At 46.1% G+C, this 24,195-nt stretch overlaps 2 protein-coding genes across 3 annotated transcripts in view; one reads left to right on the top strand and one right to left on the bottom strand.

Moving 5' to 3' along the window:
- Positions 1-12,623, bottom strand: part of mrpl23 (mitochondrial ribosomal protein L23) — a 71,997-nt gene extending 59,374 nt beyond the window's left edge. For both annotated transcript variants that reach the window (XM_084452688.1, XM_084452687.1), the window contains exons 1-3: positions 12,520-12,623; positions 11,840-11,962; positions 1,619-1,701 (exon numbers count right to left, since the gene is read on the bottom strand). In XM_084452688.1, coding sequence (XP_084308814.1) covers positions 1,619-1,701; positions 11,840-11,962; positions 12,520-12,536 — 223 coding nt within the window. In that variant the 5' untranslated portion in view covers positions 12,537-12,623. The remainder of the gene's footprint in view (positions 1-1,618; positions 1,702-11,839; positions 11,963-12,519) is intronic.
- Positions 12,624-22,304: 9,681 nt separating this feature from the next.
- The window catches only part of LOC311321246 (SITS-binding protein), a gene marked incomplete at both ends in the record, with an annotated part of 20,471 nt that continues 18,580 nt past the window's right edge, over positions 22,305-24,195 (top strand). The window contains one exon of the mRNA XM_084453191.1: positions 22,305-22,775. Coding sequence (XP_084309317.1) covers positions 22,305-22,775 — 471 coding nt within the window. The remainder of the gene's footprint in view (positions 22,776-24,195) is intronic.

The following is a 24,195-nucleotide window of genomic DNA, read 5'->3' on the forward strand; positions in this document are numbered from 1 at the left end:
CCTCTCTCCCACCTCCATCCCTCTGTTCTTTCAGGAGCTTGCAAATTCTGACCCTCGTAAAAGAGCCTCTAAACAGCTACACAGCCCATGCTAATACAAAACATTTCCGCCCCCATAAAAAGCCAGAAGGATCATTTAGTCAATGATATAACGCTCTCCCTGGCTCTATGATCATCCCAACTGTAAAACCAAGGAGGAGGTGAGGGGAGGGGAGGGGGTGAAGAGATGGAGGAGGAGGCGGCACTTAGGCCCTGGAGCAGTACGTTTCTGCGTATATGCGTGCATGTGTGTGTGTGTGTGTGTGTGTGTGTGTGTCCGGTGTGTGAGGAAGAGTGCAGGGGCGTCCTGGGACAGCTGGAGGCCCCGAGTGCTGCAGCAGCAGATTGTCAGATAAGTAGCAGAGGCGGAGCAGAGCCCAGCCAGGCACGCTAACCGCTACGGCCGCTAACTGCTGGAAACATTCCACTCACTGCCTGTCAATAGGGTGAGGGGCTAGCTCACTAGCTAACCTTGTCATAGCGGCAATCGCAGTTTTGAATTTATAGCGAGCTGGAACGCACGCTACCCAAATGATGAGTCTTTCTTCTGCTTTCTGCACGAGAAAAAACATGTTTTTGACATTATACCACCAGAAATAGCTAGGATATTCATATTGACTGAATCAGTGCCTGGAAGCTGGACACAAATACTGATATCATCACCTCAGCTGTACTGAGGTGGTTCGAGACTTGCAGAACAGCATGTCAGCCTGTCTCGTTTATCCTCTGATTAGAAGTGACAGGAATGTTCTTTTGACCGACATGTGCATTCTTGCAGAGCACGTTGTTCTCAGAGCTGTGGGGAGGTAGCTAGGCAAGGTAGGTCAGAAAGCTGGCACTGTCCTACCTGCGCCCACATCCACTCCGTCCATCATAATCCAGTCTTACAGCACAGCTAGATCCTGATCTTATATCTTTAGTATACCAGATCCTGATCTTATATCTTTAGTATACCAGATCCTGATCATATATCTGTAGTATACCAGATCCTGATCTTATATCTTTAGTATACCAGATCCTGATCTTATATCTTTAGTATACCAGATCCTGATCTTATCTTTAGTATACCAGATCCTGATCTTATATCTTTAGTATACCAGATCCTGATCTTATATCTTTAGTATACCAGATCCTGATCTTATATCTTTAATATACCAGATCCTGATCTTATCTATAGTATACCAGATCCTGATCTTATATCTTTAGTATACCTGATCCTGATCTTATATCTTTAGTATACCAGATCCTGATCTTATATCTTTAGTATACCAGATCCTGATCTTATATATTTAGTATACCAGATCCTGATCTTATATCTTTAGTATACCAGATCCTGATCTTATATCTTTAGTATACCAGATCCTGATCTCATCTCTAGTGTACGGTACCTGTCCCTGTTGTGCAGGAATGAAAGGTACTCATAGTGCTCCTCACTAAAGCCTCCCTTCAGGGGTCAATATTGATCCGTACTACCCAACCCTAAACCCTCAGTGCACTCACCTTAGTGCGCCCGCGTTAGGGGTGTGCATGGCTGCAATCCTGACAGTGTTAATGGTAGTGAGCATCTGTGAGATACTCACAGTACTGAATCCTGGTGCGCACAGCTGCTACTGGCACGTTGTAGATCTTCTCAAGGTAGTTCCTCACATCACACTTAGTCATTCTGTCGAGACACAGGGAGGAGGGAGGGAGGAAGAGAGGGAGAGAGAGAGAGAGAGAGAGAGAGAGAGAGACAGTTATTGGAGATCTCTGTGTTCTATAATAGCTCCTTATCTCTTGGTTCATTAGGTTCAGGAGTTAGCCATGAGGATACTCTCTCCTCTCTGCAGTCCGTTCACGTCTGGGAGTCTGGGAGGGAGGATATGAGTGCAGCCTCATATGATTAGCAGACTGCATCTCATCGATCGCTGGTTATGAAACCCGACCCAGGGCCCATCCCGCTGCCCAGCGACAGGATGGCAGCATTTGGAATGCATCGATCCTTCTAAGGAAGAGAGGCTTTTAACTGCTGATCAATCTATCAAATGTGATTAGTACTGCACATGCAAAAGCTTTGATACATTTGACCAAGTGCAAGACAGGAACTCCATCAGTAAAACCGGAGATCTCAGAGTCTTCCGGCACACTGCGGTAGTATCACCATTTTGGGGTTTTTTTTAATCCAAGAATTTTGTGCCAGCCTAGAAAGCAAGTCTCCTTGAGGCATTCCCTCTGTGAACACTCTCTAAGTTGGGTAACAGACCTGCGTCAAAATACTAGCCCATTTGAAATCATTTCAGTTACTTAACTGTGCTTGATTGCTCATGTCTAGCATAAGACATTCTAGGCATATTCAAGCACACGATAAACTGCTTTGACCCAGGTCTGTTGGGTAAGTGACATTTTCATGTGCTGTAGGTGTAACCCATGCCACACTAACCAAGCACTGGGGTGGCCTTTTTGCCTTTACTTCTTCAAGAGACTAACTGTCCGAGCAGACAGGTTGTGGTTACCCCCCCCCCCCCCCCCCCCCCGCCCCCCCGCCCCCCCGTCCCCAAAACCCCTCCGGTCAGACAGAGGGAGTCCTGTGGGAGAGGGCTGTTCTCTGAGGTGAACACTCTTTCAGAGAGAGAGAAAGACACGGGGGGGTTGGGGGTGGGGGGGTATGGAGAGAGAGAGAGGCAGCGAGATAGAGAAAGAGAGCGAGAGAGGAAAGAGCGAGAGAGGAAAGAGAGAGAGAGAGAGAGAGCAAGAGAGCGAGAGTGAGAAAAAGCGAGCGTTCCCCCTGGGCTCTAGCGAGCGAGAGCTCCCAGTCGGGGGACGAAAAAGGAACAAACCCATTCTTTCTTTTTTTTTTTTTTTTTTTTTCCAGAGGAGAGCCGTTGCCTTAGAGACGCAACAAACAGATGCGCCTCCGGGCCGCGTTCCCCTCCTCCGTCCCCCTGGCCCGCGTCTCAGTGTGCGCGCCAGGGGTAAGTGAAGCAGAGCAAGGTGACATTAGGGAAGAGAAGAGGGAAGGGAGAGGGGGGGAGCGGGGTACTTGAGATGAAGAGAGGGAGAAGGAGAAAGAGAGTGTGAGAGAGAGGGGGGGGGGGGGGGTTCCTAGAAAGCAGAGAGGGAGCGAGGACAAAAGCCGAGAGGGAGAGAAGTGTCTTTGGGAACAGAGTCGTCTCAGGATCATTAGAGCAGGAACACCGATCCTGACCTGATTACAGAGAGAGGAACAGTTTCCTAATCCCTGCTGCTGCTGCCATACACTCCAATTATCCAGCCGCCACACACACACACACACGCACACACACACACACACACACACACACACGCACACACACAGACATGCGCGCACACACACGCACACACCAATACGCACAGACGTGCGTGCGCGCGCAAACACACACACACACACATGCAAACACGCATTAAAAAAAAAAACAATGACGGGATGACTCCACCGGGATCTAGCCCCTCACCACCAAAGTAAAAAAAAAACTAGCCTCCCTCCTCCCCAGCCTAGCCTCTCACACCGTTACTCTGCTGCCCCTCTCAGAAAGAATGAATACCTGTCTTAGGCAGCTGCCAGGGCCCTCCGCATCATCGCCTAAGCAACTGATGTATTTATACGCAAATACACCCGCTACACACATTCCCAGTAGTAACACAACCCGGCAGATGACGGCAGCTAGCCACAAAGACAAAATGGAGGGTTGAATTGAATAAACCCTGGAAGGTCTTGGATTGGGCTGAGGCTGTCGAGCTGGTTTGGACCCGGAAAGCGCTCCTGGCATGGCGTGGAAGGCCCCGAGTGGGGTAAGTACCAGGGCATTGTTTGCTTGTTTGTTCAGACAGCTGTTATTGAGGGGAGGAGAAGAAATATAAATCAGATCAAAACCACTCAGAGGGAGAAGAGGTGCCAGTGTCATCAATGCAGCGTCCTATGAGGGGGCCGGAAAGAATTTGCCGAGCTACTTTTGTCCAGCCCCAGGGAGGCACACAGGTGGATCATAACACCTCGCCCGGCTGCCACGCATCAGTTTGGCACTCGGAGCCAATCAGAGCACTTCACCTGGCTGACGTTGGCGCTATGTGTCACACAGCGAGCCTTGCTTTCCTGGCTCACATGTTAAAGCAATACATCGCGATATTTGGACCTTTACAAACCTTTACAAACCTTTACAAACAGCTAATTCTCCAATTAGATTTACTAAAAGTAAGCTGAATCGTCCAAAGTCTACTCAGAAAGATAATACATTGACATTTATTACCTTTTAAAACTCGCACCCCCGGGACGCAGCATTCAGTCGAAGTGCGCATGTGCAACATTGTGCTTAAACAACACAGTAGTAGCTAACTATTCCGGCGTCTATGGATATGCATTTTTGAGCTCAATGATATCATGGCGGAGGTGAGAAAACCGAAGCGAAACATCACAGAGGAAGCCAGAAAAAGACAATCTGATAACGTTACGACAGTGCACTTACTCGCAGAGCCTGTGGGGGCGCAGTTCCGAGAAAACCAGAGAAAGCGCTATGTATTGCTTTAACACCGCAACATTCTTAATTTTGCGAGGTATGTTCAATGTTGGGCTGTGCAAAAAAAATAGTTTTCCCACAAAACTATAGATTTTTCAGTCCCTTGTATTGACACAAAAAAAAACAAATTAAGCACAAGGAATATATAGAACAAGACAGGAAATGAAGGATAGAATTCAATCCTAGTAGATAGGCAATACATTATTCATGTTTAAACGGATTTCAAATGGCCTTAAAGCTACAGGAAACTTGGCTTGAAATAGTTTGTATATATCATTTTGCCGTTTACACCATCTCAAGACTGTAGGTGGGGCAGATCACATTTTGATTGGCATCTCCCTGATTGACCGCTCTGCCAATGTCAAACAATCTCTCATGGGAAAAGTCACACACAGCAATGGCACAAGAAATCAGCATAGTCCAGCCCTATTTCAAAGGGCGGCTGTAGCTCAGGAGGTAGAGCCGGTCGTCCAATGATTGTAGGGTCAGCAGTTCGAATCCCGGCTCCTGTCCACATATCTAAGTGTCCTTGGGCAAGACATTGAACCCCAAATTGCTCCCAATGAGCAGGCTAGCATGTTGCATGCTAGGAATTAGCTGTGCATGGGATGGAAGAATGCACTGCACATGTGATGGATGAATGCACAATACAGGGTTGAAATTCAACTGAACTTGCATTAAATCAGGTTATTTTAACCAAGATCATGAATGCTGCAAGATCTAGAATTGCATTTTATGTTTTTTCCCCAACTAGGCTACATTAAAGTTCCCTGTTATAGGGGTCCGTGGTGGTAGAGCTGTAACGATTATGAATTTTGTTAAACGATTAATTGTCAGCAAAATAATTGCGATACGGGGGGGGGGGCTATTAAATAAGATTGGAGTATACAAATAGCACATGAAGTGGACAATGCATCAGTGCTTCTTTACTTCTTTAATAGTGTCTCTTGTCATTAGTTGCTATGAACATATAGGACAAGTGCCAACAAGCTGAAGAATCCCATTGAACTAGGGTTGCTACCATATTAACTCTGCAACAGATTTTTATTTTATTTAAAAATGTTTATAAAAAAACAAAAAACAAAAACTAAAAAAATTTATATTTTTTTCATAACCGCGGTTAAAAAAAAACAATCGCGGTCAGAAAAAATAATCGCGGTTTGACGATTATGTAATAATCGTTACAGCCCTACGTGGTGGTGCAGCTGCCCATCGCGGACCGGTGTTCTTGCCAGATCTGAGTATGGCCGCATCCCAGAGGGAGTGGCCTATTGGGCCGCCGCTCCCTGAGGGTTGTTAGTTTAATCTTGGCTTGAGAGTTCGTCACACGACAGCAACCTTGTCTGGTGTTGGAATTACGGTTGGGAGCTGAGATTGTCAAGGAGTCGTCTCTCCCTTTCACATTGCCGACCAGCCAATGTCAATTAAAAAATCCAATGTCATTGGATTTTACCTTCAATATCGGAGGACACACTAACTGGCTGAGGGGATGCATTCGCCTGCAGAGCATCAAAAACACAACATTCTTCCTGCACTTTTAGGGCATGCTGTGCTGTCAGCATATTGTTAGTACCCCCAGCCCCCCCCCCAGCCCCCCCCACCCCGCCTTTGGCGACGTGCGCTGTCGTCGCCGTAGGTGAAATGCGTTTTCTTCTATCCGCCATGGCTACGACTTAAGTAACGGCTCTCGTTGCATCGTTGTACAATATGAAACCGCGCGCAACTGACAGAGGAATGGACAGTGATGGAGATATGCGATTCCAAGGAATCGGACAATTAAGATCCTGTTCTCGATTCCCATCCCTACTGATGTGTATGAATGCTCCGTTCTGGTGCTTCTACTGTAGATCTAAGAACAGCCTTCGATACGTAGATCACTGCATCCTGATCGAAAGGCTAAGGGAGTGGGTAGGTATCTCTGGGAGCGCCCTGGACTGGTTCTCCTCCCATCTCTCCAATAGAAGTTTCTCTGTGTTAGTTGGTCCCGATATGTCTGAAACTGCTGTGTTGTGCCCCATGGTTCTGTTTTGGGTCCCATCTTGTTTGCTTTATATAAAGTATGCTTCCCTTAGGACTGATTACAAATTTAAAGATGACTCTTATCACTGCTATGCTGATGACATTCAGCTGTACATATCTGAAGCCAGATAAGACTGACAAACTACCTGTTTTGCATGACTGACTGCTGGTAAAGATTGGATGGCCAACCATTTCCTTCATCTTAACACTGACAAGACTGAGGTTCTTATTAGAGGTTCTTATTATTGGTTCAGATAACGTCACCTTTGAAGTTGCTCAATATATGAGGCCCCTTTCAGCAACTGTACAGTCTAAGCTAAGAAATCTCTGTTATTTTTAATCAGGCAATGCACTTTGATCATCACATTAAGTCACTGACCCGAAATAGTTTTTTACATTTTAGAAATACTGCCAAACTCTGGTCTGTTGTGTCCCAAGTTGAGCTGGAAATGATTATTCATGCTTTTGTATCAACTCTGGACTACTGTAGTTCCCTTTCCCCTTCCCTGGACCACCTACAAACGGTCCAGATCACTGCTGCAAGGCTGTTGACTTCTGTAGGTCCAGGAAGACCTTTCACACTACGCCCATCTTAGCTTCCTAACTACAGGTGCTTCTAAGACAATTAGAATACTGTTTTAAGTTCATTATTTTTCACAATTTAATTCAAAAAGTGAAACTTTCATGTATTCTAGATCCATTACACAATGTGAAATATTTCAAGCCTTTTTAGTTTGAATGTTTATGATTGTACAGTATGTTCAGTATGTTTGTTTATTTATACACTCAATACTATGAAAGTTTCACTTTTTGAATTACATTACGGAAAATAATGAGCTTTCGACAATATTCTAATTCTCTGAGATGCACCTGTACACTGGCTCCCCATCCATTTTAGGACCCAGTTTAAGGTACTGATCATCACTTTCAGTGCTCTGCATGGTCAGGCACCTGCATACATCTGTGACCTGCTCCATCCCTACATCACAAGCAGGTCTCTCAGGTCGTCTGACCAGGGCCTACTGGTTGTCCCCTACACAAGGCTAAAGACTAAAGGTGATCAAGCCTTTGAAATGGTGTCTCTGAAGCTGTAGAACACCCTTCCATTGGCCCTACAGTCTGGGGCCTCTGTTGACACTTTTACTCTTGATCTATTCTGTATGTTCTCTGTTCTTCCTGCTGCTGTAAGGCCCTAATCTCCCCTCTGGGGATTAGTCAAGTTTATCTTATGTTACCAACTGAAGGCATCATGGCCACAGTCAGACCAGGAGGGAGAGGCCTTAGTCATGGCAGAAATGTGTCCCTGTGGGCACAGACTGGCACCAGCAAGCTGGGTACGGGTGTGACCGAGAGGCACACATCACACAAACAATGAACGCATCGCTACCCACAACAGGTGCAGAACAGACAAAACAATACAACACATAGGTGCAGTCACATGCGCGGACACACGCACGGACACGCACCCCCTCACACACACGCACGCGCACACAGACACAACATCAAAGCGCATTGTGTCGGAGAAGCTAAGTGGTGAGAATGAAACAGGAGAGTGTTCTCTGTTCAGATGAAAGGTTAGAGAGGCCGCTCCTTATTGTCACGATGCCCGTTTTTTGGTTCAGGTAAGGACACACTCACACACACGATACCTTAACCCTGCCCACCATCAACACAATACACACACTACCTTAACCTGCCCTCCCTTTCTCCCTCACAATACACACGGCAGCACCAACCCAACACCACATACAGTGGGAGACAAAGGCTTATTATGAAGGGAGAGAGGTTAGAGAACATGATGGCTGTCAAGTGTGGAGGAAGAGTGGAGGTCCCTGACAGGGTACTGTTGATGTTTCCTATGACCTATTTTTCTAATTTCTTTGTTCCGTCATATCCTGTTAGAAATTGCTCAAATTTGTAATATTCATCAATATTCATTGTACTTTTGGCGCATTTTCCCCCAAAACGTTGGAATCCTATGCTTTTCTGTGCATGTCTGAAATGTGTTTCTATGTCTGGATTCTGCCGGTCCGTTTGCGTTCTCCGCATCGTTGAAATCAGAAGCCCTACACACACACAGGTGGGGGGGGGGCAGAAAAGATCCTATACAGTCCGAGTGCGGGAGACTGAACGACTTCCTATGACATAAACTGCAGTAAACTTAATTAGCTGCGAACGGCGTATGTGTTTCCAGGTCGTAGACGGCGTGTGTTTACAGCCTGGAACAGGCACGGAGATGAAACAGAGTGATCACCATGGCAATTGGAACATTGTTTGGCACAACAGGTAAGCGGGCATTCATCAGTACAGCCCAGGAGCCAGGAACTAACTCGGCCCTGTCTACCGTGCAGAGGGGGAGCTCAGGAACTAACTCAGCCCTGTCTACCGTGCAGAGGGGGAGCTCAGGAACTAACTCAGCCCTGTCTACCGTGCAGAGGGGGAGCTCAGACTCAGCCCTGTCTACCGTGCAGAGGGGGAGCTCAGCCTCTACGCATCATTCTCAAGTGACATGTTGTAAGAATAATGTACCGTCTCTAGAATGACTGCCTCTAGAATGACTGCAGACTTTCTGCATGCCTGTGTGTGTGTGTGTGTGTGTGTGTGTGTGTGTGTGTGTGTGTGTGTGTGTGTCTGCGTGCACATTGTGATGTGAGCTGTAGGGGAGTTCATCAGTTGTAATAAAAATATGTGTTCACTGCAGGTGCAGGTGCAGGTGTGTGTGTGCGTGTGTGTGCGCGTGTGTGTGTGAGCATATGTGTGTGTGACTTGTGTGTGTGTGCGCGTATGTGTGTGTGTGCGCGTATGTGTGTGTGAGCGTGTGTGTGTGCGTGTGCGCGCATATGTGTGTGTGTGTGTGTGTGCGCGCGCATGTGTGTGTGTGTGTGTGTGTGTGCGTGTGCGTAGGCCTCTCTACTGCCAGGTGAAGCCAGCGCTGTACTATGATACAGGAAGGGCATGTACGTAAAAGCAGAAACTTGATGATGTCTCTGGAAACGAAGAAGAAATACTGGCAGACCACAAAGGACCCAGGGAACAATCGGCAGAAGGAAGGCAACCGCCCCCAGCAGGTAGAGAGACAGAGAGAGAGAGAGAGAGAGAGAGAGAGGGAGGAAGGGAGAGAGGGAGGGAGGGAGGGTGGGTAAACAACGGAGGGTGGGTTAACAACGCCAAGGCAGGATCATACTATACTAGGCTGCGTGGGTTTGGAAGTTGTGCAAAGAGATTGAGAAGAGTATAATAAACAGAGAGAGGGGTTGGGGGGGGGGTAGTGAGAAAGAAAGAGAAGGGGGAAGGGGGGAAACGGCGGAGAGAGGAGGGGGGGCAGAGGGAGAGAGAGAGGAGAGAGAAAGAGAGATGGGGAGAGGGAGAGAAAAAGAGAGTGTGTGTGTGGGGGGTGGGGGGGGGCATTGATGTGGGGCCCCAGGTGCTGTGGAGACAAAGGGAACCTTGTGCTCCTCCCCTGAGAAAAGCACCATCATCACCAACTCTCATTATCGCTCGTCCAGCGCCGCGGCATTCGCCGCCACCAGCCTCGCCACAGTCGCCATCAGCAGACACCCATCAATAACACGCACCGCGGTGCAGTGGGGGGAAAGAGAGTGTGTGCGTGTGTGCGTGTGTGTGTGTGTGCGTCTAGCTGTGTGTGCATAACACAGCGGGGGTAGTAAACAAGCATACAGTATCAATCGGTCATGCACCTCTACCAGCCATGAAAGACAGCAGGGAAACCACACACACTTACAACAAACATGTGTGCTCTGTATATCCGTCTGTCTGTGTGTCTCTCTCTCGCAGAATTACATAAATGGAGTACATAAGTACCCAGCTGTCTGGCAGAGACAGCCATGGTCTGGGAATGGGAACCCGGGCCGCACCTGAATGAATAGATTAGAGGTAAGCCCCTCCAAAGACGCTCTGATGCTCCTCCTGAGCCTTCAATCTCGCTCCTCTGGGGCTCCTGGTCATCATGGAGGGAGGCAGGCAGGGAGGCCTGACCTCTGTGTACTATGTTGAAGGCAGCCATGCCAGACAGCAAAGACAATATCAACCACTTTCACCCTAGGGGGATCATTAAAGTATCTATCAATCTATCTGGCCACGACAGCACTTTGCCCCATTACAGCAAAGCTCTCAATTCTATGTACACTGAATAGTCAGTGAAGTGTGTCCTATCTATCAAATATTAAGAAAAACTAGCTCAACTCCCAATATAGGCTGTTTGTTACACACGTCTTTAGCACCATGCCCATCCAGGTCAGTGGCTGTGTGAGAACAGAAGCTTCTCTGGTCCGATGCTGTTACCTCAGCTTTTTATTCATTAGCTTAGCACTCCACCTGGTGGACACATATACAACTACAGGACCAGCAACCTACAGACACGCAAGCAATCATTTGAAACTGTTTGATATGCAACTGGTTAAGAATAGGTAGAGTATGTGCATGTGTAAAATGTTAGTTTATAGCATCAATACATTTTCTATAAGGGACCTTCAAAATAAAAAGTGTTATCAGACAGACACAGTCCTCCTTGCTGCGGTTGTCGGTGTCTGACTATTATTTACGTACAATAAGCCTATTATGTCAACTAGTAGGCTAGACGTAGTCAGCTTGGGTAACGTATGCCCATGCAAGCCGTCACCCTTCTTATTCCTAACCTAGCCACCAAGGAGTAGCTGTTGTCATAAACTACCTTGCTAGCTTATTCTAGCAGCCTATTCTAGCAGCCTAGCAGCGCTCTGTTGTTAACAACACCGATTTGCAAAGGTACTGTTATGAGTATCCTGAATTTGGTGTTGTATGCCTCCACGCTTGCCTGCAAATACGCGATCACAGTAAAGTAAGATATGAATGTTACACTCGGCCCTATGCTTCTTTATAAGTGCTTTAATACAAATACATAACAGTACTGTTCAAAGTAAGGGAAAGGTTGAACGTTAAAGATCAAAATAAGCCCTTTCTTATACTGCAGACGGTGTTGCCAGTTATACCGGTGTTCTCATGGGTTTATTAGTCAGTGGGGAAAAAATCCACACCATGGCATCCCTTGTACTCAGCAAATAGATCAAGTGCACCCCTAACATTAATCAGAGCAGAGAGGCCCTGTCTAAGAGAAAGACAGACTGACAGACATACAGGCAGGAAAACAGAAAGACAGACAAACATACAGAAAGACATGCACAGGACATGTAGACAGACAGAAACAGACCAGGACAGAGACACAGACAGACAGACAGACACAGACAGACAGACAGACAGACAGACAGACAGACTTACTCCATGGAGACGCGGAACTGGACAGTGTCTGGGGGCTGCTCCTTCCCCGGCCGGACCAGGGTCATGGAGAAGTTGGGCCTGAAGATCCTCAGCTGGGGGTTCCCAACCTGGTACAGCGGGTATCTGGAGAGTGAGAGAGAGAGTCTGGCTGGGTACATGACAATGAAGAGGCATCCTCTCCATCAGCATCAGATGAAGTGATAGAAAAGAGTGAAAGCTAATTGATTGTACTGGACAAAGATAAGTAAGCCTGACCCCACCCAGCATGTTAACACACATGACTGTAGCCTACTGTACGCGCCTACTGAGAAAAACAAAAAAGATGTCTTGTGGTTTATGATACGCCATGGCAAGCCTTGGACATTGATATTTTGCTGAGTTGTGCCTTTGTTTGGACGTAATTAGTCGTTACAGGGCGTAGTATATGCAATACAAGCCCTAACTGGTTTACACGGGGTATAACTAGCTAGATCGATGCATGGATTGAGACTTTTAGTTTAGTTTATGTTCTACGAGCTAGCAGCTAACAGTGGAAAGCAGACTGGGAGCTGAACTAGCTCTGCATAGCTATTAGCTAACGTTAGCTTGCCAGCTAAAGCAAGGGTAAACAGGAGTTGCCTATGATTTGCCTTTTTATGCATTCATACACTTACATTACTTAATCAACGTTTTTCACTCACATTAGTCTTCTCGCCATGACTACTAGCAGTCCCTGTCCCAGCTCTAAACCAGCTGGATGAGTTGTGTTGTCTTCTCAAGGACTGTCACGGGAACACGTGGAGTGTACTTCCGGGGACAATAACACGCGCATGCGCGAAAGCTTAATCGAGGTTGAGGTCGTTCAGAAGGGCATCTTCCTTTTTGCCCTTAGCCTAAATGTGGTTGAGAGCATCCTTTGCTCTCCATAAATGTATGTCCTTGTCTTGTGTCTTAAATGTAGTTTCATTTTGTGTCTCTGCAGTCCATTGTTTTTGTTTGTCTCTTTTTGTACCCAGGCTGCGCCCCGGGCTGATGTAACAGTTGGTTGGGGGGCGCATTATAAATAAAAATAACATAACATAACATTTTGAGTGAAGAATATCCCTGCACATTAACCTTAAAGCCCTTCTTGAATGAGGCTCAACAGAGATTTGTCGAGAGATCAGTAGCCCTCCTAAATCGCCTCCAAATATTCATAGTGTAGGCTAGTCAATAACAGAGAAATAAGTACAGTAGGCCTACTGTATCTACAGTATATACATCTATATATTTTCCTGACAAAATATATGAAACTACAGTTTAGTTGAGTCTTCACAATGGGAATGTTGTCATTGGTGGTGTATTTTGATATCACAGATCATTTTAAATCATTTACCTTGAGCAATGCCTCACAGCCAGTAAAAATGTAATGTAATGAAGTCTTAATGCATAGCCATAGCTTAGCCTTGCCACATGCCAGACTAGTTTCACGCCCCAGCAGACAGAGGGAGACCTTGTCACACTGGTTCCATTCCCCCTCCCAGGCCCCCCTGCCCCCAGTGTGGGGGTGGGAATGACTGAGAGCCCCCCTGAGAGCAACATGAGTCCCGGGCTCAGCTGGCTCTCTGGGGCTGGCAGGGACAAGATACTGTAGCTTACGGTCCCAATGACAGAGCCTCTGCCAGGAAGGGAAGTTTCCATCAGCTAGGAGGAGATACCCCTCAACCCCCACCAGCCCACCTCCACCATGAGGTAATACTGTCATACAATGCTAGACCTTTAGAGTCCTCTCATCACTGTCTTCACTGACAGATCAAGGTGTGCTGATGAAATACTAACTTACTTACTTACTTGAAATACTAAATAACTTGTGTTTATTTATCAGTATATTTACTTATACTTATGAAGCCTTTTATTCATCATTATATACTGATAATATTTCTTGTGACAATACACAGTAGACTTAATTATGCTTAACTATTTGTAATCAAATGTGTACAATGTCCAATCCATGTAGACTACATCAACAACAGGCTGTTTGACTATTGACTATGCAACTGTGAGAGTTTTTTTTTTTTTTTTTTTTTATAATATCAATAATATAGGCATACATACATAGTCAAAAAGCCCACAGGTCATGGAGGGTGGTAGGTTGTGAAGTGGTGACAGGTCATGGAGGTGTATACTGCAGGTTATGAAGTGGTGAAGTAAACTGGCCCTATGGGAGGTCCTGCATGTGTTCCTGCCCCTTCATCTCAGAGCCGCAGAGCAGGTCTGATAGGAGGGAATCCTCCAAAACACCACCGCAGCCTCCAAGACTCAGAGAGAGGGGTTAAGTGTATCAGTGATGAAGGACAGGCTGGGGTTATTATGGTTTGAGTTGTGTCCAAGATAACTGTGTGTGTGTGTGTGTGTGTGTGTGTATGTGTGTGTGTGTGTGTGTGTGTGTGTGTGTGCCCTGGTCCTCCTGGAACCTGGAAGCTACTGTGTTACCAGCAGCAGCGGAGATAAGGTGCCAATGTTTAGTGAGGGCCCAGCCAGGATTGGCCCAGAGGGGAGGGGGGCAGCAACACGACCCGACTCAACCTTCAGCCAAAAGGTCTGGTCACACACCGTTGTCCAACTCTACCATTTATAGACGCAACACTGGCCAGTTTGTGCCCGTAGCTTTCTCTGTGAATTAAGGGTTTTATATCCTTTTATTGTTGGAGACACTGGTCACACTGTAAAGGGATGTGAATGTCATTAGTTAGGTTTTATTAGCTTTCACATGACCGCTACCAATGCCTAAAATAATTATATTCTCAGTATCTAAAACCTGTCTTTTTAGATATGTTTCATTTGCCATAAAGTATTATTTTGTAAAGGCTTGGTGTCTCAGGGTTTGTCTGTACTACCACACACAGCCACTCCCCCCCCCCCCCCCCCCCCCCACACACACACACAGAAATACTGTACACTCACGCACAAAAATGCAGACACAAACGCACACAGTAAGAAAAGATGAAAAAAGACGCGCACATTCCACTGTACCTCTGAGGCTGGGTGCTGGATCACAAAATCTTGTAGATAAGGAGAAAATAAAAAGAGATAGATAGACCAGATAGCCCCCGTTAAAAGGATTTTTATTGCGAGTGACGTTTTCGAGTCCAAAGGCTCTACAAAAATGCACACACACACCATCATAAATTATTGGCCTACTGTACATACAGTACAGTAGTTTGCTTGATCACTGGTTCTACTGTCCAGAGGGTTATTCCCCTGCTATGTAGATACCGTTGGGCCTGCTGAGGACTTCTGTGCAGTAAAGTCCTCTCATACCTCAGCGTAACAAAGCCCTCAGTGTAGAAAAATGTTCTTCAATTTTACTTATACCATTCCTCATTTCCTGGTGTGTGTGTGTGTGTGTGTGTGTGTGTGTGCGTGCGTGTGTGTGTGTGTGTGTGTGTGTGTGCGTGCGTGTGTGTGTATGTGTGTGTGTGCGTGCGTGCGTGTGCGTGCGTGCGTGAATGAAATGAGGGGTCATGTCTAGGGTAGTGGAAAGTGGGTCGTTGGGTGACAAAGTAGAAGAGAGAGAGAGAGGGATGGAGAGAGAGGGGGATGGAGACAGAGGGGGGGTGGATGGACAGAAGGAGTTCGGTCTACCAGGATTGTCCCGCCAAGAGCAGGAGCCGCATGGAAACATTCCCCCCCGGCTCTGGGGCGGCTGTTGAGAGGCTGCTGGTGTTGAATATCCCAGAGAAAGGGGAAATGGTAAATTGAAGATCCAGACAGGAAGACGGAAAAGTTTGTCAGTTGAAGTGAATAGTTTTGCTTGTAAAAGGACCCAGGGTTTTAGGGCTTTTGTCAGAATGCATTTGCGTCTTCTTGAGGATCTGCTGCTTGTCTACTGTTTTTCCACTATGGATTGGACTGCACAGGCAGATGTGGTGAAAGCCTGACAATGAAAGCTTACTGGGGTTTATTGAAGACAGAATATGAAATCAGCAGAACTTTAATTGACTTGGAAAGTCAACGCCAAGACAGACAGACAGATAGACAAGATGGTGGGTCTGGAGCAGAGAGAGACTGGAGTAGATTGGAGGACTAGAGCTGAGACTTACTGTAGAGAGGGTTTGGACCACAAGAGGAGCGGGGTAGCTTTGGAGCAGAGATAGACAAAGAAGGGTAGGTCTGGACCACAGACAAAGACAGAAGGGTGGGCCTGGAACAGACCGATAGAGGTAGTGGGCTGGGGCTGGAGCTGAGTCAAACAGATGGGCGTGGGCTCCACTCCTAGTGAAGATACTATGTGCTATGTGTCACATCCAGGGATGAAGCAGAAATGTGGGGGACAATTATATTTCTGGCAGCTGTTTGCAAAACCATTTTAGTCTCCGGTTAACAATCTGTAACAGATGTTTTATTGGCAATGAATATACAGTAGTGTCCTCACTATGAGAATCACCAGTGTAATGATTTGGTGGCAGTTTCTGGGACGCTGTAGAGAGGAAGCAGAAGAGCTAAACCATGGCTTTAGGAGAGGAAATGAAATATCCAGGTCTTCTCACCACAAAAAGGATGTTTTTATTAGGTCAAGCTATTGATGATCAATAGTTTATGAATTTGAATCTGCATTCGCTGAAAATCGTCTTGAGCGACACTGACTCAACACAGGGTAAAACTGTCATTTTAAGCACTACATCCTCAAGCTTTCATCGAAACATGAATCTTGATAAAAGCAGGTTTAAAAGTTAAAGATCTCCCTTGCTTGAGTTTAAATTAAGTGCACAGTTGACAAACGGCACAAAACCATTAGACCCATTAAAGCCAGAGCGCCACTGCCACCAGTGGGTTACTGGGCAGCTAGATCAGGTCAGATAACACTGGTTTTCATGTTCGGTGTTCACACTCTCGGAGGGAGCAGGCGCATGCCACCCAGCCTATTAATAGCCGGCTGAGGAGAGTCAGGGCCAGTGTGGCCACTGGGTAAATTTAGAACCTCCCCCTGAGTGTTCCGTTGATGTCATAAGCCTGACCTCTGACCCAGGAGCAGGGCTAAAGCAGCGCTGAAGTTGAACTTGAATTTCAGGGAGGCGCACACACACCACACACACACACACACACACACACAAAAGCACCCTCACACATACACTCATAAGATATACTTATGTGAGCAACACTCATGCGGGTACTCCCAAAGACCCCAATAAAATTCATGCATAAACTTGACACATACAGACACATTCTCTCACATAATAATACACTGTTGCAGTGCTGTAGCCGAGGTGGTTGGACTGCAGCGTGGTTGAGACTGAGGGTCGATGCACACACAAACACTGTGAACACACACACAAGCACACACACCACATACAAACACGCACAGATCAGCAGTGATCTTGAGCTCAGTGTGGTGCAGCGGAGATGATCAGGTGGAGTGATCACGCAGCCCGACCAGGCGGGGTGAGGTTCCCACCGCCTTATCCAGTGACTCTCCTCCTGCCAAAGGTATGTGGAGGATCAGGAGGCCTGACGGGCACCAACAGGGCCAGGGGGCAACTGATCTTCAAGGCATTTCAGCCGACACGCTGGCTTTCTGCCTCACTGCACCTAACATAAGGATATTACTGGGCTGTACAGTACAGTACCACAAATCAAGTCTTTGCCTCGATGAAAGTTTTGGTTGTGGCACAGTTCATGGTAACTGAAAGTTCTGGTTGTGTTCTTAAATGTGCTGCACTATCAGATAGACAATTTAAGTGTAATCAGTTCACATTTTTATGTGGCATAGACATCTAATGTGGTAAGTACCTGTAATTAAAAGCAGCAAATGCATGTGCAAGACAGCTTATTCTAATAATCATTGTCCATTTGGAGACCATGGAGACCCAATCAGGCCAGGAAAATGGCCTAACATAACTTTAGTGAAACACTACCGATATGGCTTGAGTGACAGATATCGTCTTGCAGTCTTAGATGTTTTACAACTATTTGTTTCTCCGTGAGGTGTTGGTGTGCCTTGACACCATTTGTCCTCGGTCACCGGCGTCATATGTCAACCAGAGTGGCAGACGCTCACCTGTACTGCGGTTCAGACACAATGGTTGTTGAGTGTTGACGGACAAAACGCCTGTAGATGCCTCTTTGCCCCGGGGCCATATCTCACCCACAAGTGTTCAAGCGCTCATAAACAACATTCCGAGCCTCAAACGCTTCCAATTCTTACCCCAACACCACTAGCTGCAGGTGCTATCGGTGTACACTGCTTTGGGTTAGGTGAATATCTGTGATGTATATTGTCGTTTTTATTTTCCACATAACTGTTCACGTGCGTGTCGTGTGCTCACTCATGGAAAGTGGCCTAATATTCAGGGGAGCACTGGCGGTCTATCAATGGAACGAGGTTATGAGCAATATACTATTACAATACTCCGGCAGGCAAGAACAATTTGTCTCTTTTGGTCATTAAATTTGTGACAGGTGGTCTACGGGTATACTTCATGATAGGTCCATGTAGCCTACAGCAAGGCCACATTGCATGGTTTAAATAGTGCGTTGCATATGAAACCGTTCTTGATTAAGCTAAATGCGGCTCTCTTTACGGTACCTAGTACGCATGCAGTAGCCTACTTATTATGCATACAGTCCCAAACAGTACTGTCTATTCGCCTTGTTAGGGCCCGAGCACTGGCAGTGCGAGGCCCTTTTGAAATTGTAAGGATTATTAGGGCCCGAGCACTGGCGGTGCGAGGCCCTGTTGGAATTGTAAGGATTACTAGGGCTGCAAGCAGCAGTGAGTGGGCCCTCGCACCCCACGCGTGTCGGGGTGCGGCGCCGTTAAAGGGTGTGCTATTTCGGTGTCCAGTACTGAGAGAAACTTCCTGTCACCAGTAGGTGCGACCTTCATCAAGTGTGAGCAATTTGGTGTAAATTGGATAATGTATGTAGGAGTTATGAGGACTTCCTGTAAGTAGTAGGTGGCGCTATAATTATCACTCAATGCTGATGCACAGATGTGTTCAGGATGCGACCTTCATCAACCCTGAGCAATTTGGAGGAAATCGGATAACGTATGTAGGAGTTACGAGGACTTCCTGTTTCACCAGTAGGTGGCACTGTAGGTATGACGCAATACTGACTTACAGATGTGTTGAAGATGCGACCTTCATCAAGCATGAGCAATTTGGAGTAAATCGGATAACGTATGTAGGAGTTATGAGTAATTCCTGTTTCATCATGTTTGATCTCTCGGCAGGGAGGGTCCTCTGTTTCCTCGGCGCCGGGAAGCAGCGAATCAAGGAGCGACGGGGCGCTGTAAAGCTCGCCCGGAGACCGGAGCCACTGGACAGACCACCTTCGCCCTTCCTAGCTGACCCAGTCGCAGCACACCGCCCTGAACTCTCTCTTCAAAGTTCTTTTCAACTTTCAATCTGAGACGGTTCAGGTTTCAGTGAGCGAGGCCAGGGTCATGCACACTGGTGGTTGGTCGGCCCAGGGGTGGTGGCGGGAATTACACCAACGGTACGGCCTGGTAGCAGGCCGGCCTGGTAGGCTTGTACTGCCTCCACATAACACAATAGATCATGGGTAGAATGGGGGGAGGGGGTGAGACACCTTAGAATGGGGGGAGGGGGTGATGGTCCACCAAAGATGTCCACCAAATCGAAGTTACTCTTTGTAGAGAGCTTGAAAATTATTGTAGAAAAATTGTAGAGGCTGTATTTTTATCTGTGCTAGATTACGGCGATATTATATATGGCAATGCTGCAACTACTGATCTGGTACCTCTAAACTCTGTATATCACTCTGCTATTAGATTCATTACTGATGATACATTTTATACACACCATTGTATCTTATATGACAGAGTTGGTTGGCCGTCTTTAGAAATTAGAAGAAAAAGACATTGGTATCTCTATTTTCAAGGCTTTAACTGGAAAGCTGCCTCTATATCTCACATCAATGTTGAACTATTCTACAAATCCATATTCCACAAGGTCTATGGACTGGCTCACTTTACAGACCCCCTTTATGTCCTCTGACTTGGGTAAAGCTGCCCTTTCTGCACTGGCTCCAAGTTCTTGGAACCAGATCCAATTTTTTTTTTTTAATAGCCACACTTCCTGAATATGGTCTCTTTAGAAGTAAATAACTTATGTGTCTCAATCTGTGATTTTTTATGAAATGATGTATTTTCTTATATTTCTTAATTGATTATTCTTGTGCTATATTATGTTGTTATGGCCTTTTTTTTATCACTCAACGCACCTGTAAATGAGGATAACCTCAATGTGTTTTTGAGTATAAATAAAGGTTTGAATGAATGAATGAAAATGTAAGGGAGTGGCTCATAGACAACAAACTCTCACTGCATCTGGGAAAAACTGAGTCAATTCTGTTTGGTACCTAGCGGGCTAGCTAGCAGGCTAGCCTGGTAGCAGGCTTGTACTGCCTCCACACAACACAATAGATCATGGGTGGGTTTATTTTATCATGGCTTTGTGACTGTCAATAAACACTTGAAAACCACGTGTAAATCGTCTTAATAAACAATATTTTGTATGTGAATCGGCACAGGTCCATGTCTTTAACCAATTCCATAGTTAGCCTCCGCTTTCACTGCGCCATGGGGATTCTGACAAGACCCTCTGACTCGCGCACACGCTAGACTCTTTTTTGCCTTTTTGGCGGCCTAAACATAGATGAAAACGCATGAAACTTTGCAGATACGTCAGTCCCGGTGAAAAATGTGATATATCATGGGTGACGGAAATGGGCGTCCAAACGGCTCCAGAGCGCCCCCTGGATAGTTTAAAATGGCGAGCCCCACCTTCCAGTTTTTCGTAGGCAAACGAAAGTTGATAGACAGCTAATTTATCCACACACACAAAAAAAGTACCCTAAGTCCAACAGGAAGCCGCCATTTTGCTAGTTTTTGACATTTCCATCCCTCGTACTTTAACGAACTCCTCCTACAGATTTCATCCAATCGACTTCACACTCGGTCTGCTTCATCTGAAGACCTTTGTAATTAAAAGTTATAAAAAAAAAAAAAAAGTTTACTAAACACCCTTGCCGTGGCGCTGCGGCAAATTTTGACGTTTCACCATAAAACAGGAAGTCCTCATAACTCCTCCATACATTATCCAATTTGTCCGATATTTCTCACGCTTCATGAAGGTTCTGTCCTTAGTCTCGGAGCCAGACTCTCTATGGAGGAGAGAGTCTGGACTTCAGCCGCTTAGAATTTGTAAAAGAAAGTTCTTTAAAAAAAGAAAAGAAAAAACACTTCCGGTCCGGACCGTCTACTAGTCTCTACGGAATTTTGACGGGATATCCGACCGTTTTTTCCAAAACTTCCTTCAACAAAATTTCAACCTGAATACCAGACGTAGTAGACAATCCGGACCGGAAGTCGACTCGTCTGGCCAGCGAGACTATTCTGTCCTCAACACATCTTTGTGTCAGTATTGAGTCATACTTATAGCGCCGCCTACAGGTCAAGCAGGAAGTCATCATAACTCCTACATACATTGTCCGATTTACACAACATTTCTCACGCTTCATCAAGGTACCGTCCTGAACACATCTATGCGTCGGTATTGAGTCACGCTTAGCGCGCCACCTACTGGTGACAGGAAGTTTCTCTCAGTACTGGACACCGAAATAGCACACCCTTTAACCCCGACACGCGTGGGGTGCGAGGGCCCACTGCTTCTAGCAGCCCTAGTTTGCATTGCATTTTAGTGAAACAAAGCAGCAGTATATCAAAGCTATTTAGCATACTTAGTAAACCCGTGTTTTGTTCACATGTTCTGCTATCCGAATGGTTGTAGTTGTCCACAATTCGGAAAAAAGCCACAGATGCATAAATAACTAGGCCTATTCTGTGGAGCCTGCAGTCCTAGTGTGCAGGGCGCAGAGAGAGGAGCGAGCATGGGGCCCTCCACGCTCCCGTGGCCTGCTCGCCCCAACCGGCGGCAACCCACCGGCTTCTGATCCCTCTCTCCTCTCTCTACCTTTCTGATCCCTCTCTCCTCTCTCTACCTTTCTGATCCCTCTCTCCTCTCTCTACCTTTCTGATCCCTCTCTCCTCTCTCTACCTTTCTGGAGAAACAGTCTGGCGTTACGTCAGACCCGGGCAAAAAGTGCAGGGCAAGCAAGTCAGCGTAAGGAGCTATTCGTAGGCATTGCTGCCAAACCCGGCTTAGGCTGCTCACAGCTCAGCGATCAATGCCATTAAAAAGCAACACTTTTAAAGCAGCAGCATGTGGTAAGTCAACTCTTAATTAATACATTTTCCTCCGTTGGGAATTTGACACTTTTCCTTCATATATGACAGGTCTCTGTATCTGGCATAATTGCATAAAAACAACGGCAACAAGGTGTGCATATTTTTTACAAAGTTGCCAAACTTTCTCCCAGCCTCTCTGAAAACATCATGACAAGATGAACCATCATAGATTTTTAACTCACAGAGATTTTTTCATCATTTTTTTGATTTGATTCTTGCTCATCTCAAAACAACATGCCTCACGCTCGAAATAGGAACCCCAGCCCCATCCCCGAGGTAACGTGGGACACGGGATTGAAGGAGATGAACGAAACTTGGAAAGGAGCTATCGCCTGTCTCGGGGTGGCCGTCTTCTTTGTTATGACCATTGGGATCATATACTGGCAAGTGGTTGACCAGCCCAACAAGAACTGGATCCTAAAGGGCAGTTTTAGCGGACTGATTTGGGAGAGAAGGACGCACTCTCTTGTCATACAGACACTGACGGAAGACAAGACCTATGTGGAAATTGACGTGGGGAATGTGGGGAACCCTGACATTGAGGTTCCGTTTGTCAGGAACCTGTGCTGGTTAAATAAAACCGAATTCTGCTATACGTGGGATTCGGTGGCGGACGTAAAGATCTCTCTGGAGATGAATGAGGAGACGGAGACGGAGTGCTACAGGATGACCTGGGCACCGGTGCACTGTCATGTGGAGCTGAAGGTAGGCTAGGGTTCCTCGCCCTCACACGCACCTACCGCAGCATGGAACTACAGACCCCGCAGCGGGTACCCTCTTACTGCAATAGTTGCAAAATATTATTTCTAATCGGTGCGCTTGGCTACATTTCGGATCTTTACGCATGTAGCGCATTCAACCAGGGGCAATCTTGAAATAGGCGACCTGCCCGGATTATTGTTCAGTAGCCTATAGCCTATGTTTACATTATATTTCAGTATTTTAAATTAAGTGATTACAATTGAGGAATTAACTTATCATTGAATGTCTAAATTCATAGTTTGGCGAAACATCCATGAAGGCTGAGTCTAGGAAAGAATCTATTAATTCGTTCAGACCAGGTAAAATAAATTATTAGTTTATTTTTGTCATTGCAAGATTGTCAACTCTTTAAATGTAATCTTGTTATTATTTTCCCTATACCCTGATAGTGCGAACCACCGCACAGCTTGCATGCTATAGCCTAATGAAAACGCATTTTCTCCATTGCTGTGTCGGCGTTGGGTTATACTGTAGTTGTTTACTTCCAGTAGAGCCTAGCCTAGCCTACTGTACTTTGCATTGAGTTTAATCAATGGATTAACAATTCGAATGTTTTAAAAGTTTAATCCATCCATTGGAACATTCCCCAGCATAATCCCCGCCGGTCATGTGGCGAGTGCAGTCGCTGCAAATCTTTTTTGACGCACAAGTGGCATTTCTAAATTACCAAATCATATCACGGCAGTGCGTCTCAAGTAACCCGCTTGACACTCATAGTTTCTCGGCTGACTTGACGCACCAGAAACAGCAGCAGTTTGTTGGGAAGGTGAATGCATAACTCAAAGGTGAAACATTCTCTTGAAACAGATATCAAGTAGGCTAGGCCTATGGAAAACATTTTGTCAAGTACACAATTGTTTTTCATATAATTGTATTTATTACAAAAAAGGTTCACACAGGAGAGATAAAAATTAAAGATTAATGCGGCAATTCCATGAGATCCAACCAGTAAGAATAGCCTATTCTATTGCATTCAAACAACATGGTAAAATCGCAGTGGCCCATCTGCTTGAATACCATTTCACAGCCTAATTCAAATGAACGTTTTTCACTTTTACAATGCATTATTAAATTACAATTCTAGACATGGCAAGAATTAATTCATTTTTTGTCAATGCACACTTCTCTTGACCATACCTTCACTACGCCCTTGTTATATAGAACCTTTGTTTCCCCCTCTCTGCTCTCTCTCCTCACATCCCACGCTCCTTCAATCCTCTTCTGTCCTTCATCCCCTGCAGGCATCCAATCCTTCTCACTGTCACATCCTCTCAGTATTTTACTTCTCTCTCCATCACTCATACTCTCTCTCCCTCCCCCCTCTCCCTCCTCTCTCTCCCTCCTCTCTCTCTCTCCTCTCTCT

This window comes from Borostomias antarcticus (genome assembly GCF_949987555.1).
Source record: "Borostomias antarcticus genome assembly, chromosome: 18".
NCBI lineage: Eukaryota > Metazoa > Chordata > Actinopteri > Stomiiformes > Stomiidae > Borostomias > Borostomias antarcticus.